The 13,904-nt window shown below is 26.0% G+C and overlaps 2 protein-coding genes across 3 annotated transcripts in view; one reads left to right on the top strand and one right to left on the bottom strand.

The window, feature by feature from the left end:
* The window catches only part of LOC134834920 (ecdysone receptor), a 113,279-nt gene that overhangs the window by 45,018 nt on the left and 54,357 nt on the right, over nucleotides 1-13,904 (top strand). The gene's annotated exons all lie outside the window — the stretch shown is intronic.
* Nucleotides 5,476-7,711, bottom strand: LOC134827799 (protein transport protein Sec61 subunit alpha). Its single transcript, XM_063840635.1, has 4 exons — nucleotides 7,559-7,711; nucleotides 7,295-7,362; nucleotides 6,338-7,180; nucleotides 5,476-6,278 (listed from the first exon to the last, which is right to left on the bottom strand). Exons 1-4 carry the CDS (start codon nucleotides 7,563-7,565, stop codon nucleotides 5,766-5,768), a joined length of 1,431 nt encoding a protein of 476 aa, XP_063696705.1. The 5' UTR covers nucleotides 7,566-7,711; the 3' UTR covers nucleotides 5,476-5,765.

The following is a 13,904-nucleotide window of genomic DNA, read 5'->3' as shown; positions in this document are numbered from 1 at the left end:
AATAATCATTAATTTAATTAAAAAATCGAAGGAAAACAAAAAATTAATTTTCCCTTATTCAAAAAAATAAATAAATTGAATGAATTGACATCAAATTTTTAATAATAAAATTTTAAAATTTTTTTAAGAAGTTTAATTTTTCACTTCAAAAATATTAAACAGAAAATAATATCTTGCAAAAAATTAAAATAAAACTTTTTATAATTAATATATAGGAAAGAATTCAGTAAATTCATACAAAATTTCAATATCTAAAAATAATTTAACAAAATTTTCCGTAATATTCCAACCCAAAAACCCCAAAAATTTCGAATTCCATCGAAAAAATTATCATTACAAAGCGACAATCATCATTAATCCGGTGACACAGTAATTCCATTCTAGTTTTCTGTATCCTTCTTGTTATTTTATTTCACGTACATGCCATCGACGACGAACGAGAGACCATTATTCCACATTGTTTTACATTCATTAAACCTTTACTTTACATTGATTCATTAAATCGCATCTCTTGTTTGTTTGCTGTTGGTGCTGCACGAGAGACAGACGACGACCGACGTACGAAAGTTATTTTCAAGCTCAATATCAAAGCGAATTTTTTTTTAATTTTTTTTTTCGTATGTAGCAAAAGTGAATTTGTGTGAGTTTGTGTGCGGTAATGAAAATGTCTGCAATTCAGTTTCTCTTTTATTTATCTGTCGTGCGTCGTTCGTTCGTCGTGTGTTCATTCATGTCTGCGAATTTCGAGAGCGGGAGAGCAGAAAATTCTCTCTCAATCGACGACGAACGACGTTCCCATGCAACACACAACGTTATTTGGATTGAGCGACAGCAGCAGCAACTTCACAGATGAAAAAGATATTAAGAGACACACACACAGTCGCTGCTTGTACATAACAGAGCAAGAACAACAACAACAAAAAAAAGCAAGAGAAAAAAATAACATATAAAGAACGAAAAATTTACTGTGTTTTTTTCCCGTGCAGACGACTGACTGCATTTTTTGGGCTGCTGCAATACGAAAATACATAAAAGTCACTTTTTTGTACGAAAATTCGTCGGCAAAGTATATAAAAAAGACCTTGGACAGTTCAAAATAATAGTGTGTATCAAGTTGAAGAACGAACCTCGGCATTAATGTGTGTGCAAAAAGCGAAATACGAAGCAGGAAAAATACCGTCTGACGACTGACAGTCAAGTATCGTGCAAAAATATAAACAAATACGGCTTTTCTGCAAGAAAAAAAAATTAGAATTTATTAATAATGATCATCTATTAATATCCGAAAATCTGGTAAACAGTGAAAAATTGACGTGAAACGATCCAGACATGCACGGAAAATAATTAAAAATAATTCCCTCGAGAAAAAACAAACAAAATGCAGCCAGATTTGATATTAAATTTCGTGAAAAAATACAAAAAATCATAATTTTTATCAAAAAATATACTTAAAAGTACACAAAAGAAAGTTTTTTTTACGACTAAAGTGAAAACAAACCGTGAATACAATAAAAAGAGTTTTTAAAATCATTCATTCATTATATTTGCTCATGCAAGTATTTAAAAAAGTTACAAATAATAACAAAAACATCAGCAAAAAAAACAAATAATTTTATTTCAATGTTCAATAATAATGAAGTGTAAAAAGTGAAGTTAAACTGTTTATTAATACAAATAAAAATAAATAAAAAAATAATAATAATAGCTGTTTGCTGATGCTTGCAATCAATCGCTTGTCAAATAAAATAAAATAATAATAATTATATACTATTTGACATTTTAAACATATATATTATATATAATTGTACATAAAAATCAAATTAAATAAAATTAAAATAGAGGAAAAAAGTGCAAACAAGTCAAATATTGATTAAAAGTGTAAGTTTTTAGATAAATAATAATATTTTGTGTGATTTATATTTAGAGAACAAATGTTTTTATATAACATATATTTAAGTATATGAAAAGATATATAATACTAATAATATATATAAATGATGTGTAACATGTTATAACCATGCCCTGTCTGCATACGACGATGGAATAACAACACAAGGGGATATGATTGCATTTTATTTACAACCGAGTAGAATATAATTCTTGATTAGAGTGTTCAAAGTTGTTAATTGTGGGGAATTATAACAGAGGGTTCATCTTGGACATCCTAATCTTGTGTCTTGAGTTTTTAGATGGTGTTTTATTGTAGTTTTAGAAAAAAATATATGGGAGTTGTGAGGAGTTTGTGTTTCGCGAATATCGAATTTTTGCGATTTTTAATGAATATTATAATTTTTGAACAACTTTTGTCGAGAAAAATAAAAAAATTTAAATGAAAAAATTAATATATTAAAGAAAACTTTAATTTTTTATCACAAATTTGTGTCAATTTTAAGAAAAATTGTATTTCAAGTATTGGAAAATGATTAAAATATTGAAATATTTTAACAGATTTGACCATAATTAATAAAAGAAATATTTCATTCTAAAAAAATATTTCATTTTCAGGCTAAATATGGAAATAATTTCAAAATTTTAATTTTTTTTAATTAATTTTAAAAAAAATCATTGCAAAAGAAAATTTTGAAATATAAAAATTATTATTTTAAATTATATTCATCACAGAATTTTATTTGTTTTAATTTGAGCTTAAAATATTAAATTAAAAAAAAATTAATTTTAATTAAATTATCAATTTAATAAAAATTAAAATTAAAAATTAATTTTTAAATAAAAAATTTTTTTTTTTTTTTTAAATTTTTTTAATTTTTATTATTTAAAAAGCATTAATTTTAATTTTTAAAAAAATTTTAATAAAAAAAAAAAAAATTAAAAATAAATAATATGAAACAAATATAATTTTGAAAACTCATAATTTTCAAAAAAATTCACGAATACAAATAAATTTTAAATTTTTCTTTTAAATCACAAAAACTCCTCTTCACGCGAAACACAAAAAACTCACAATTGATATATAAAATTCTACAGTAAAAAGTACATGAAAGAGAGAGGAACAAAGTTTATTATTACTAACATCGTAACATTCATTCGCATTAAACCCATAGTCGCTGCCTGCACAGTAGAACAGAAAATGTGCATTTTCCTCGCACTACCACTATTCCAAATCATCATGACGATAAATTTCATCCGATATCGATTCGATTTCTGTATCGCCTTCATACAAAAACGCCGGGCAAACGACGTCAAATGACAAAAAAAATAAATTTCATGGTCACCGCTATATTTCGTGAACTTTCCCGGCATCCTTGACTTTTATTGTTGCCCCAAAGTAAAACGTTTTGAACTTTCGTACGGCGAATAAATATCAAGGGCATCTAATGCACTACCAAAGCAATTACTAATGATGATGATGATTCTTTTGTTTCATTCATAGTTTGTTGTTTTAAAAAAAAATTATTATTACATCTAGTTTTGTTGTATTTATAGCTTTGTACACGAAATGCACGTCGTACAGACATTGCATATGTCATCCATTAAAGTTTTATTTATTATTGCAGTACAAGGCCAAAATGTTATTGCACCTCCGTCGACGACGTCGTTGTAAATATTTCATGATATTATACAAGCAGACGATTTTTTGTGTTCAACTTTTGTTCGCTGAATGAAGAAATTTATGCATAATGCACTTATTATGCTATTTTTTTCGTACAAATTCTCACTTTTTAGAATCCAATTGAATTTAATCGACGCGAAGCGATGACCGATGATCTTTGACATTACATTCGAAAGACAACAGCAAGAGGAGAGAGAAACTTATGAATACCGGTAACTCGTCGTCGTCGTCGTACATTTACTTTATGCTACGTTTCTTTGGATTTGAAAGTGGGTCAGTAAAAGTTTTTCTGGTATGGTTTCTTCTACAACTATTTTTATTTTATTTTTACACGTAGTTGTTTTTTTTTCTTCTCTTCGTCTCAAGAAAAAAAAATATGAATGTTGTGTCATCATTAGATTACTATTTTCCGAAGTCTTATACTGCGGCAACGAGATTAGTTAGTGCATTTCTGTGGCGAGATAAGAAGCAAATGACCTGAATTCGTCATAAAAGTAAAAGACATTGAAAGAAAAAATGCATTGGAAATGAGTTAATGAGTGGATATGAGTAAAAACGTGACATGTGAAAGCGATTCACGTGACGATTTTTCGATTTTTTTGAAATTTTTGTGTGAAAGTCGAGAATTTTCTTTTTTGTTCTGAAGAAAAAGATGATTTTTCGCGGATTTGTTGGGTTTTTTGTCGATATTGTGATTAATGATCTTTTAAATACGCGTCTAGTCTCTCTAATTACTTTTTAATCTACTTGTCTAAGAGATATTTTTCACGCGCAGAAGAAATGAAAAGGTTGAAATTGTTACGGATGGATGAACAAGAATTTTTTTAATAGATGAAAGTAATAAATATTTTAATTATTTTTTGTTAAAATATTAATTTTTGAGCAATTTTTTGAGTTAAATTAATTTTTTTAAATTAAAAAAATATTTAAAATTAATTAAAAATAATTAATTTAAATTTTTAATAATAAAATTATATTTTTTTAAATTTAAAAAATTATTTCAAATTAAAAAGAGCATTTTAAAAAATAATTTTATTTTAAAAAAAAATTTTTTTTTAATTTAAAAAATTAGAATTACTTTAATTTTTTGAAAATTTTTTAATAGAATAAATTTAAAAAAAAATTTAAATAAATTTAAACGAAAAAATTAAATTAAAAATTGCAAAAAATAAAAAAAAAATTAAATTTTAATTTTTTGACAAAAAAAGTAAAAGAAAAATTAAAATAATATTGACAAATATGGTAAAAAAATATTTTCAATAAAAATTTATTTAAAAAACAAAAATTTAAATTAAAAATATTTTTAAAAAATTGCTCAAAAATTAAAATTTGAACAAAAAATAAAATATTAATTTACGAAAAAAATTAAAAATTAATTAAATAATAAATTTTAATTAAAAAAAAATATTTCAAAATTGCTCAAAAATTTAATTTTAACAAAAAATAATCAAATTTAACAAATAATGACCCATATCAACTTAAAAATTAAATTAATAAAAAAATAAATTTTACGGGTAACACCTTTCATGTCATTTATTTATTAAATTAATTATCGTCATCATTTTCTTAAATAAACATCTCATTATCAATATTTTTCTCTTTCTCTCATTTTTTTTATTATATATTTTTATTTTATGAATAAAGTTACAAATCTACAGTACAGTCGTAAATTTTTTATCCTTTAATTTATTACCTATTTTTTTATTTTTATTAAAATTTAGAAAAATATCCCAAAGTTTCCAAATTTCTTAAAATTATGCAAAAAATGCAAATGCAAAAGAAAGGAAGCTGTCATATGAATTTTTATTTTTTTTTTAAATAATATTTTTTTTTTGCTTAAAAATTAAAATAAACTATAGTTTGATTGATATTTATTTTATTTTTTAATGACTAAAGGGACGAAAAATAACAAAAATAAAACATAAAAAATGCGTTATCAGTTACGTAAGAGCTAATAAATGGTGACGTTCGATGTTTTAATATTTATTTTGATGAATTTTTGTTGTTCGTGTGTGATTATTTCAAAAGAAGTTTTTTTTTTAATTTTAATATTTTTATTGCAAAAAATGTCTGTGTTGTCTATTTTTTGTTGTTTTTTCTCAGTATTTAGTATTCTCTCAATTTTTCTCAATTATTCCTGCTCTTTTTTATTAATTTAATAAAATAATGTTAAAAAAATGTGTGTATGAACGCCTTAAAATAGCAAAGTTCCCATGCCTCCCATCTCGGATTGCTCCTTAACGAAAATCTCAAAGTACTGATAGATGATGGTGACAGCCAACAAGATACCTGTGCCGGATCCAATGGCTCCCAAGAAGTCAGCGAACACAGACAACGCTCCGATGCACAATCCGCCGAAGGCAGCGGCAGTCGGGATGTATCTGTTGAGCTCGTGAATCATCGAGTTTTCGCGATGTCCTCGCATGATCATTTGTTGTTCCTTCAATTGCTTGGCAACGTCTTTGGCGGAGCTGCCGCTAACGTCGATCCACGTTTTGGAGAAAAAGGCGCACGATCCGAGCATGAAAACGATGTACAAGATGGCGTGAATGGGATCGGTCAAGATGTGTCCAACGCTCTCGGGGGGCGACAAATAGTAGCACAAACCGCCAATTGGGTACGAACGAGCTGGACCGCCGCCTCCAATGTCAGCCCAGACGCCGAGCAAGTTGACGAGGAAGTTTCCGTGGAATTTGATAGCTAACATCTGAAAAAATTTTAAAATTAATTTTTGAAAAAAAATTTTTTTTGGGAGAAAATTCTTACCTGTGAAATGACATACAAATTACTGACCAAAGCCGATTGCAAGATAATTGGAATGTTTGATGTGTAGAAAAGTTTGATGGGATAACTGCTGTACTGTCCTCTGTAGCGGGCGCTCTTGACGGGCAAATCCACGCGGAATCCTTGGAAGTATATGACAATGGCGAAGACCAACACAGTAGCGAGCAAATTCATCAAATTGGGCAAATTTTGACGGTAGAAAGCCTCTCTTAAACCACGAACCTTATCTTGACGTGTCGCCAACAAATGGAACAACGCAATAATTGCACCTTCGAATTCCGTGCCACGTCCCGTATTGACAGTTGCGGGCGAAAATGCCTTCCAGACGATCGTCTCACAGATATTTGTCGCAATAAACAACGAAATTCCCGATCCCAAGCCATATCCTTTTTGCAACAACTCATCCAACAACAAAACAATTAAACCAGCAACGAACAATTGGATGATGATGAGCAAACAAACGCCAGCTCCGATTTCACTTGGTTCGCCATACATGCCTGTCATGACATAAACAACTGCCTGCCCGATCGTGATAATCATGCCGAATAATTTTTGAGCTCCATTGAACAAGGCGCGATCCTTCGGGGTGTCACCCACTTCGATGATTTTTGCACCAGCCAACAATTGCATGATCAATCCGGAGGTAACGATGGGCGAAATACCCAATTCCATCAAGGTACCGCGATTCGAAGCCAAAATGACACGAATCCAGTAGAAGGGATCTGCCGAATCGCTGCTCATGATACCGAATAACGGGATTTGGCAACACACCAAGAAGATGAACAAAGTAATTGCCGTCCATAACACCTTTTCACGGAATTGAATCTGCAAAAAAAATAAGAGACACGTTGCATGAAATTCATCAAAAAGTCATCATCATGTCGCGACATGATAATAGAGTTGGCACTTCGGATGGTAAATATTTAAAAAAAAACTCACCTTTCTCTCGGGTTTCGCAATTTCGGGTAAAATACCACAAAACGGCTTAATTACTTCCAAAAACTTGACTGAAAAGACGAGAAAATTTTCAATTATTTCACTTTTTTTCATAAATTTCACAATTTTTCATTCACACTCTAATTTCCCATTCACATTGAATTGCCACGGATTACACGTAAGCAAAATTCATTTTTCTTTTTGTCACATTTTTCACGCAATTTTACGTAAAATTTCACCACAAACGTCTTTTCACGAGACACTTACTCGCCATCTTGTCCGAATTTCCACAGAACGATTGGAAAATTTAGTGAGAATCTCTAATAATTTTCCAATTTTTTTAACACGGAGCCACAAACACTTCTTCTGTCTTACGTGTGCTGATCGAAAATGAACTGTTCGAATGGGGTTTCGACAACGGCGTATGTCGATCCAAGTGCGCATTTCAACTCGTATCTATGAAAGTGATTGGTTGCGCCGATTTGCAGCCAATGAGAGTGCAAGATGAGAGTGAACTTTGCTGTGATTGGATGGCGGCCCAATGTGAAATGCGGATTTTATGGAATATGGCCGGCTCTATTGCTGCGAGACGTTCACTCGGAGCTACTTTGCATGCGCTGTCGGAGTGATTCTGCCATTAAGTACACGTCATGGTTGGGAGTCGGCTGAAAGTGAACTATTATACATCTGGTATACTTACATGATAGCATATAACAGATCAATTTTAGCCGACTCACGATTTAAAATTAAAAGTCGTTAAAAGTTGTTGTTTCAGTTAAATATTATTTTTTATAATAGAATATTATTTTTCGATAATTTTATAAATTATTTTGTAATGAATATAAATTTATTTTATTTTATTAATTAATATTTTTTAATTAATTTCATTTTTTTTTAATTTTCATTTTCATAATATAAATAATTATTTTTTATTTTTATTTCTATTAATATAATATTTTTTTATTTAGTTTAAAATTTATTTCTAATTTTTTATTTTAAATAAAAAAAAAATTTTAATATTTTTTTTTTATTCATAACTTTTTTAAATAATTTAAAAAAAAATATTTAAGTCATTTAAATTAAATAATTTATTCGATTTATTTTTTGAATTTTATTTTTAAATTCAATTAAGATTATTTCATATTTATTTTTCAATTTTATTTTTATATCATCATTATTAAATGTAAATTAATTAAAACAATTATTATCAATTAAACAACAAGATTTTTTTTAAATTTAATTATTTTTTTTTTAAATTTTATTTAAATAAAATTATTTTCATATAGGTATCATTTATTTATTATTTATTTTCATTTATCTTTTTTTATTTTATTTAATCTTATTAATTTAATTTTATTAATTTATTTATTAATTCATTTTGATTTAAAAAAAATAATTAAAAGATTTTTAATTAAATTTTAATTTTTAATTAATTAAATAATTTTTTGAACAGATTAAGATAAAAAAATATTCGATTTAAATTTTTTATTAATTTTCTTTATAAATTCAAATAAATTTCATTTAAAATATTTTATAATTTTTTTTATGCAATTTTATGTAAAAATTTACATTGTAAAAAATTCTTTCTAATTAATTGAATAATTCAACATTAATTTTTTAAATAAGTATTTTAATCCAACTAATGAAGATTGATCATATTTTATTTATTTTACCGTCTTTAAGAAAACTTTTTACCCGGGTCTCGGGTTAAAAAAAATTAAATGAAACATATTTCATTCTTATTACTTTCGAGAACACAAAAAAAATGTAATAAATAAAATAAAGGATCTCACACATTTTGAATCCAAATTTATCTAACTAAACATAGAAAAAGGTAAATAAACTATGATGTTAGAGATCAAAGACCCTTCAAGGAATGTCAAAAAGATAACATAAAAAAGGATCGATCGCAGGTATAAAAATTCTCCGATCGAGAAACCTTCTACGATATACGACGACGACGATGAGGAATGAGAACAAAAGGAAACACACACGGCATTGTCCTCGATTTTATCCTATTAATAGAAAAAAAATCAACTACGGGATAATAGAAATTATCAAACAAGTCGACTAGAAGAAAAAGAAAAAAAAAATACAAGGGAAGGGAAGAATTAATCGACGTGAGTGACTAATAGCAGGTGTTTGACCCTAATCCATTCGTGGGATCTTTAAACTTTTTTTTTTGTTGTTGTGAAATAAGAGTCAACGGTCTTTTCATCGGAGCAAGTTGCAATTGAATTTTAAGTTGACTGATGATGACGTAAGATGATCTTATTATTTATTTTGATCAGGAATGTTTTTTGTGTTAATTTTTTTTCTTTCATTTGAAAAAACAAGAGAACAAAACGATTTAAAAGCTTTTTTAGTTGTTATCGAAAACAGTAAATTTTATATTTTTACAGAGATCGAGAATGACATTAATTTTAGCGTTTTAGAGCATTTTATGTAGAGCAAAAAAAAAATAAATTTTTCAAAGTGTCTGTCAGTAAACTCACCTTATGCTCAAAAAATTAAAAACATTACATAAATAAAATATTAATAAATTAAATTTCTATTAAAAATGCGAAAAAATCAATATGGCGGCAAAATCAAATTTTGACATTCAGGGTTGACATTAAAATCAAAAGATCAGTTAAGATCAACATATTTTTCAATTTAAGATTTTTTTATCTAAAATTTACTATTTTAAGAAAAATTTGAACAAATTTGTACTTTTTAAGTAAAAATTGCAAAAATAAAAAAAAATAATTGAAAAAAAAATTATAGACAACCCTGAATTTTAAGATCACATTTTTGGCGGGAAAATTTAAATTTAAAAAAAATTGAAAAATTCAAATAAAATTAAAAATACGCTCAAATCCCTTAATTTTATTTAAAAATCATCGGCTTTACTATCTCCATTCTTAACTTCTGAGCACTGATATGAATATATCTCGCTGTGTGTAAAAAATAAATAAAACTAAAAATGCGACTTTATGATTATCTCTCGTTGTTTTTGTCTTATAATTTTTTAATATCTTCCCTCCTTCTTTTCACTGGCTCGTACAAACTGTATAAAATTATTTTTTTACAACAACGACATTATTTTTTTAAAAAAATAAAAACAAACTTGGGCACACACAACAAACAACATTCCAATAAATCTCTTAACTCAATAATTTATTGCAAGCATATACGATTTACGTTAAATGGAAAGGATTTTATGTGCTTTTTTACTCGTCGATGTTGCTCACTGTCGTCGTCTTAGTGTATTTTTTGTGCTTTATCGCATCCATTCTCCTTCATTTTTTCTTCTTTTTTTCGTGGATGATGATACGACTGCAATTCAAAGATTTACGACTATTATTATTATTTTAGTTTTGTCGTCGTCGTCGTTGAAATGGACACTGCAACAGGCAGTCAGCGATAACAAGAAAGTTCTTGTGGATAAATAAATAGATGGAGGACTTTATTATTCGTTGTTTAAAAAAAATAATAAGAGACATTTCTTTATTATTATTTACGGATTTTAAAGTCGAGTCGAGACAAGGGCGGGCTACATTTCCGTCGCTAATGGATATTAAATCAATGCAAACGCCTGGTCATTCATAATGACTTCATTAAAATAAATTAAATGCGATGTCTAGCCATGCTTTTGTTTGTCTTTTTTTGCATTGTTGAGAGTTGCTATGGGAGAGAATGGAAAAAAAAGAGGAAAGTTATAACATTTTGTTCGTGTTATAATGGAGACTAAGAGGATTAGCAAGATAAATGACTTCTTTATCACTCTAATTTATGTCGTTTTTCGCTTCAGTAGCTGGTTATAAGGGTTCTAAGCTCATATCGAATAATTTTGAATGATGACAGGTGTCACAATTTTTTATAAAATTCGATTATTTTGAATTAATTTTGAAATAAAAAGGAAATGTTTTAACAAAAAATGTCAAAATTATAAGAAACAATTTTTTTTAAACTTTAGTTTTAAATTAAAATAATTAATTTGAATTAAAAAAAAAATAAATATAATTTATTATTCATGATAAAATATTAATTCATAAAATTATTTTTTTTTATAAATATTTTTTTTTAATTATTTTTATTTAAATGAAAATTTAATGAAATGTTCAAAATCTTAAAAAATATTAATTAATTTTATTATTTAAATAAATTAAAGAAATTTATTTAATTTTTTTTTTCATTGAATTACAAAAAAATTAATTATTATTGTTTAAGATTTTTAAAATTTCATTTAATTTTTATTTAAATAAAATAATTAAAAATTTATTTAAAAAAAATAAATAAAAATTTATTTATAAAAAAGTTAAAATTTATGAAAATATTAAAATTTCTTTTAATTTAATTTAGTTTTCGGTTCTTTAAAAAATATAATTTCTAAATAAATTTTAAAGAAATAATTAAAAATTATTTTTTTAAATTAATTATTAAATAGTTTTTATGAAAAAAATAATAATTTAATTTTTTTATAATTTTTAAAAATTATTTTATAATTAATAAATTATTTAAAGAAAAAAAATCCAATTTCAAATATAAAACTTTAATAATTTTCAGCTCCATTAAAAACGAGAAAATTCTTCTGAACGAAAAAATTCCCAATATTATGAAACGAATCATTACAAAACTAATTTTCCCTCACATTACTTTTACCACTGCCATATCACGTCGTCGTCAGTAAGTAATAAGCTGCGTTGTTGCTGCTGCCGTTTATTTGCCAGAACATGCAATTCCCATTATTATTACTATTATTAATACATGGTGTAATTTATCTGAATGGACTTTCATGATTTTCTTCGTTGCACCGCACTCCGTACACACGAATCGCAACGAGCATGATAATAACACAAAAAAAACCTTGAACTAGGTCAGTTACAGTAGAAAATATTCATGTTTTTTTTATACTTTCGTAGTTTTCTTCTTTATTTTTGTACTTTTTTGTATTTCAATGACGACGATGATGATGTTGCATGTGACTCGTTGCTTGCACGAGATGAGTGAATGAGTGAGGAGTTGGGGCGAGAGATGCGCACGTACATGCAAAATTATCGCAGTAGAAAGTTTTTTTTTTGCTCAGCACGAGAGTTTGGAGAAAGGCGTTCTATGTTAGATAATACAGCGAGTGAAATACATAAAAAAGGTACGACACATCCGTATATAAGGCGAACAAGCGACAGACATGCAACTTCTGCATCATTGATTTTTAGCATGAAATTGATGTTAATTCGAGTCGAGATGAACATTGATAAAGAAGGAACACTTTTAATGAAGATTGTAATTCTCGTGCAGTGTAAAAGGAATTTTATCAGTAATTTAATGCTGGCTTAACTGCGAGAAGGAGACGACAGACACACACGAAGTTTCTAAATTAACTTTTTAAATGAGACGAACGTGCAGTCAAGGAAATCTGAGTCATTAATGTGGATGCAGAGGAATGAATAGAATCCTGATGGTAATCTTGCGAAAGGATGGCGATGAAGGGTAAAATTCATCAAAGTCATTTGTTGAAAGGAATTGGAGCAGAAATTATGCGAATGGAATTTTAACGGAAATTTTTTGAATTGACAGATGACAAATTTTTATTTTTAAATGAAATTATTTCCTTTTCTTGAGAGAAAATTTGCTTGAAAAATCAATTCGAGTTTTTTTTATTAATTTTTTTTTTATATAAAATTTAAATTAAAAAATCATTTTAATTTTTTTTATTTATTTATTTTTAATTTTAAATTAATTTTTATTTTAATTAAAATTTTAAAAATGAATTTTTTAATATTTTAAATTTTTAAAAATTAAATTTAAATTATTTTAAGTGATTTTTAAAAAATTTAATAAAATAATAATAATTAGAAAAATATAATATTTATTTCGAAAAAAATTTTTTTTTCATAAAAAAAATTTATTTTTACAGTTAAAAATAAAATTTCAAAATTAAAATTAAAATAAAATTTTAAATATTATTTTAATTTTTTTAAATTAATTTTTTTGAAATGTGAAAATTTCCAAAATTTTTTAATTAAATTAAAATTCAATTTGATTTATTAAAATTAAAAAAATAATTAAATTTTTTTTAAATGTAAAAATTTTTAAAAATTATTAAAAAATAATTAAATTTTTATAAAATAAATAAATTTTTAAATTAAAATAAAAAATTAATTTTTTAATTAAATTTTTAAAAATAATTTTTTTAATTAAAAATTAATTAATTAAAATTAAAAATTTATAAAAATTCGAATTAAATTTAAAAGTAAATAATTTATATTTTAAAAAAATTTATAAAAAATATTTATTAAAAAAAAAATTTGTAAATGTCAATTCAAAAAATTTTTCCGTTAAAATTCAATTTTCTTTTAAAATCATTAAAAAATCATCAAATTAACTTTTTTTGACCATCCTAATCCATTCAGTCTTAAATTATCTATGCAACCACGCTATATTTCTGCTTGCATTTGATATAAAATATAGATAGATCTATGTGCAAAGACACACAATAACAATGCCATGCCACAATGTATCAAGTGCATTGCCGATGAAACACTTACCCGAAGTACATAGAATTATTGCAGTTGCAGACTATGGACGATTTTCCCTCAAAAGTGCGATTGCAAGCGCGCTGCATAATGCT

Source organism: Culicoides brevitarsis, chromosome 1 (assembly GCF_036172545.1).
Source record: "Culicoides brevitarsis isolate CSIRO-B50_1 chromosome 1, AGI_CSIRO_Cbre_v1, whole genome shotgun sequence".
Lineage (NCBI taxonomy): Eukaryota > Metazoa > Arthropoda > Insecta > Diptera > Ceratopogonidae > Culicoides > Culicoides brevitarsis.
This window is presented reverse-complemented; position numbering and strand designations above follow the sequence as displayed.

Coding starts and splice junctions, on each gene's coding strand:
- LOC134827799 (XM_063840635.1), bottom strand. Junction 7,181..7,294: donor TTGCGAAACCCGAGAGAAAG/GTGAGTTTTTTT, acceptor TTTTTTTTGCAG/ATTCAATTCCGTGAAAAGGT. Junction 6,279..6,337: donor ATTTGTATGTCATTTCACAG/GTAAGAATTTTC, acceptor AAATTTTTTCAG/ATGTTAGCTATCAAATTCCA.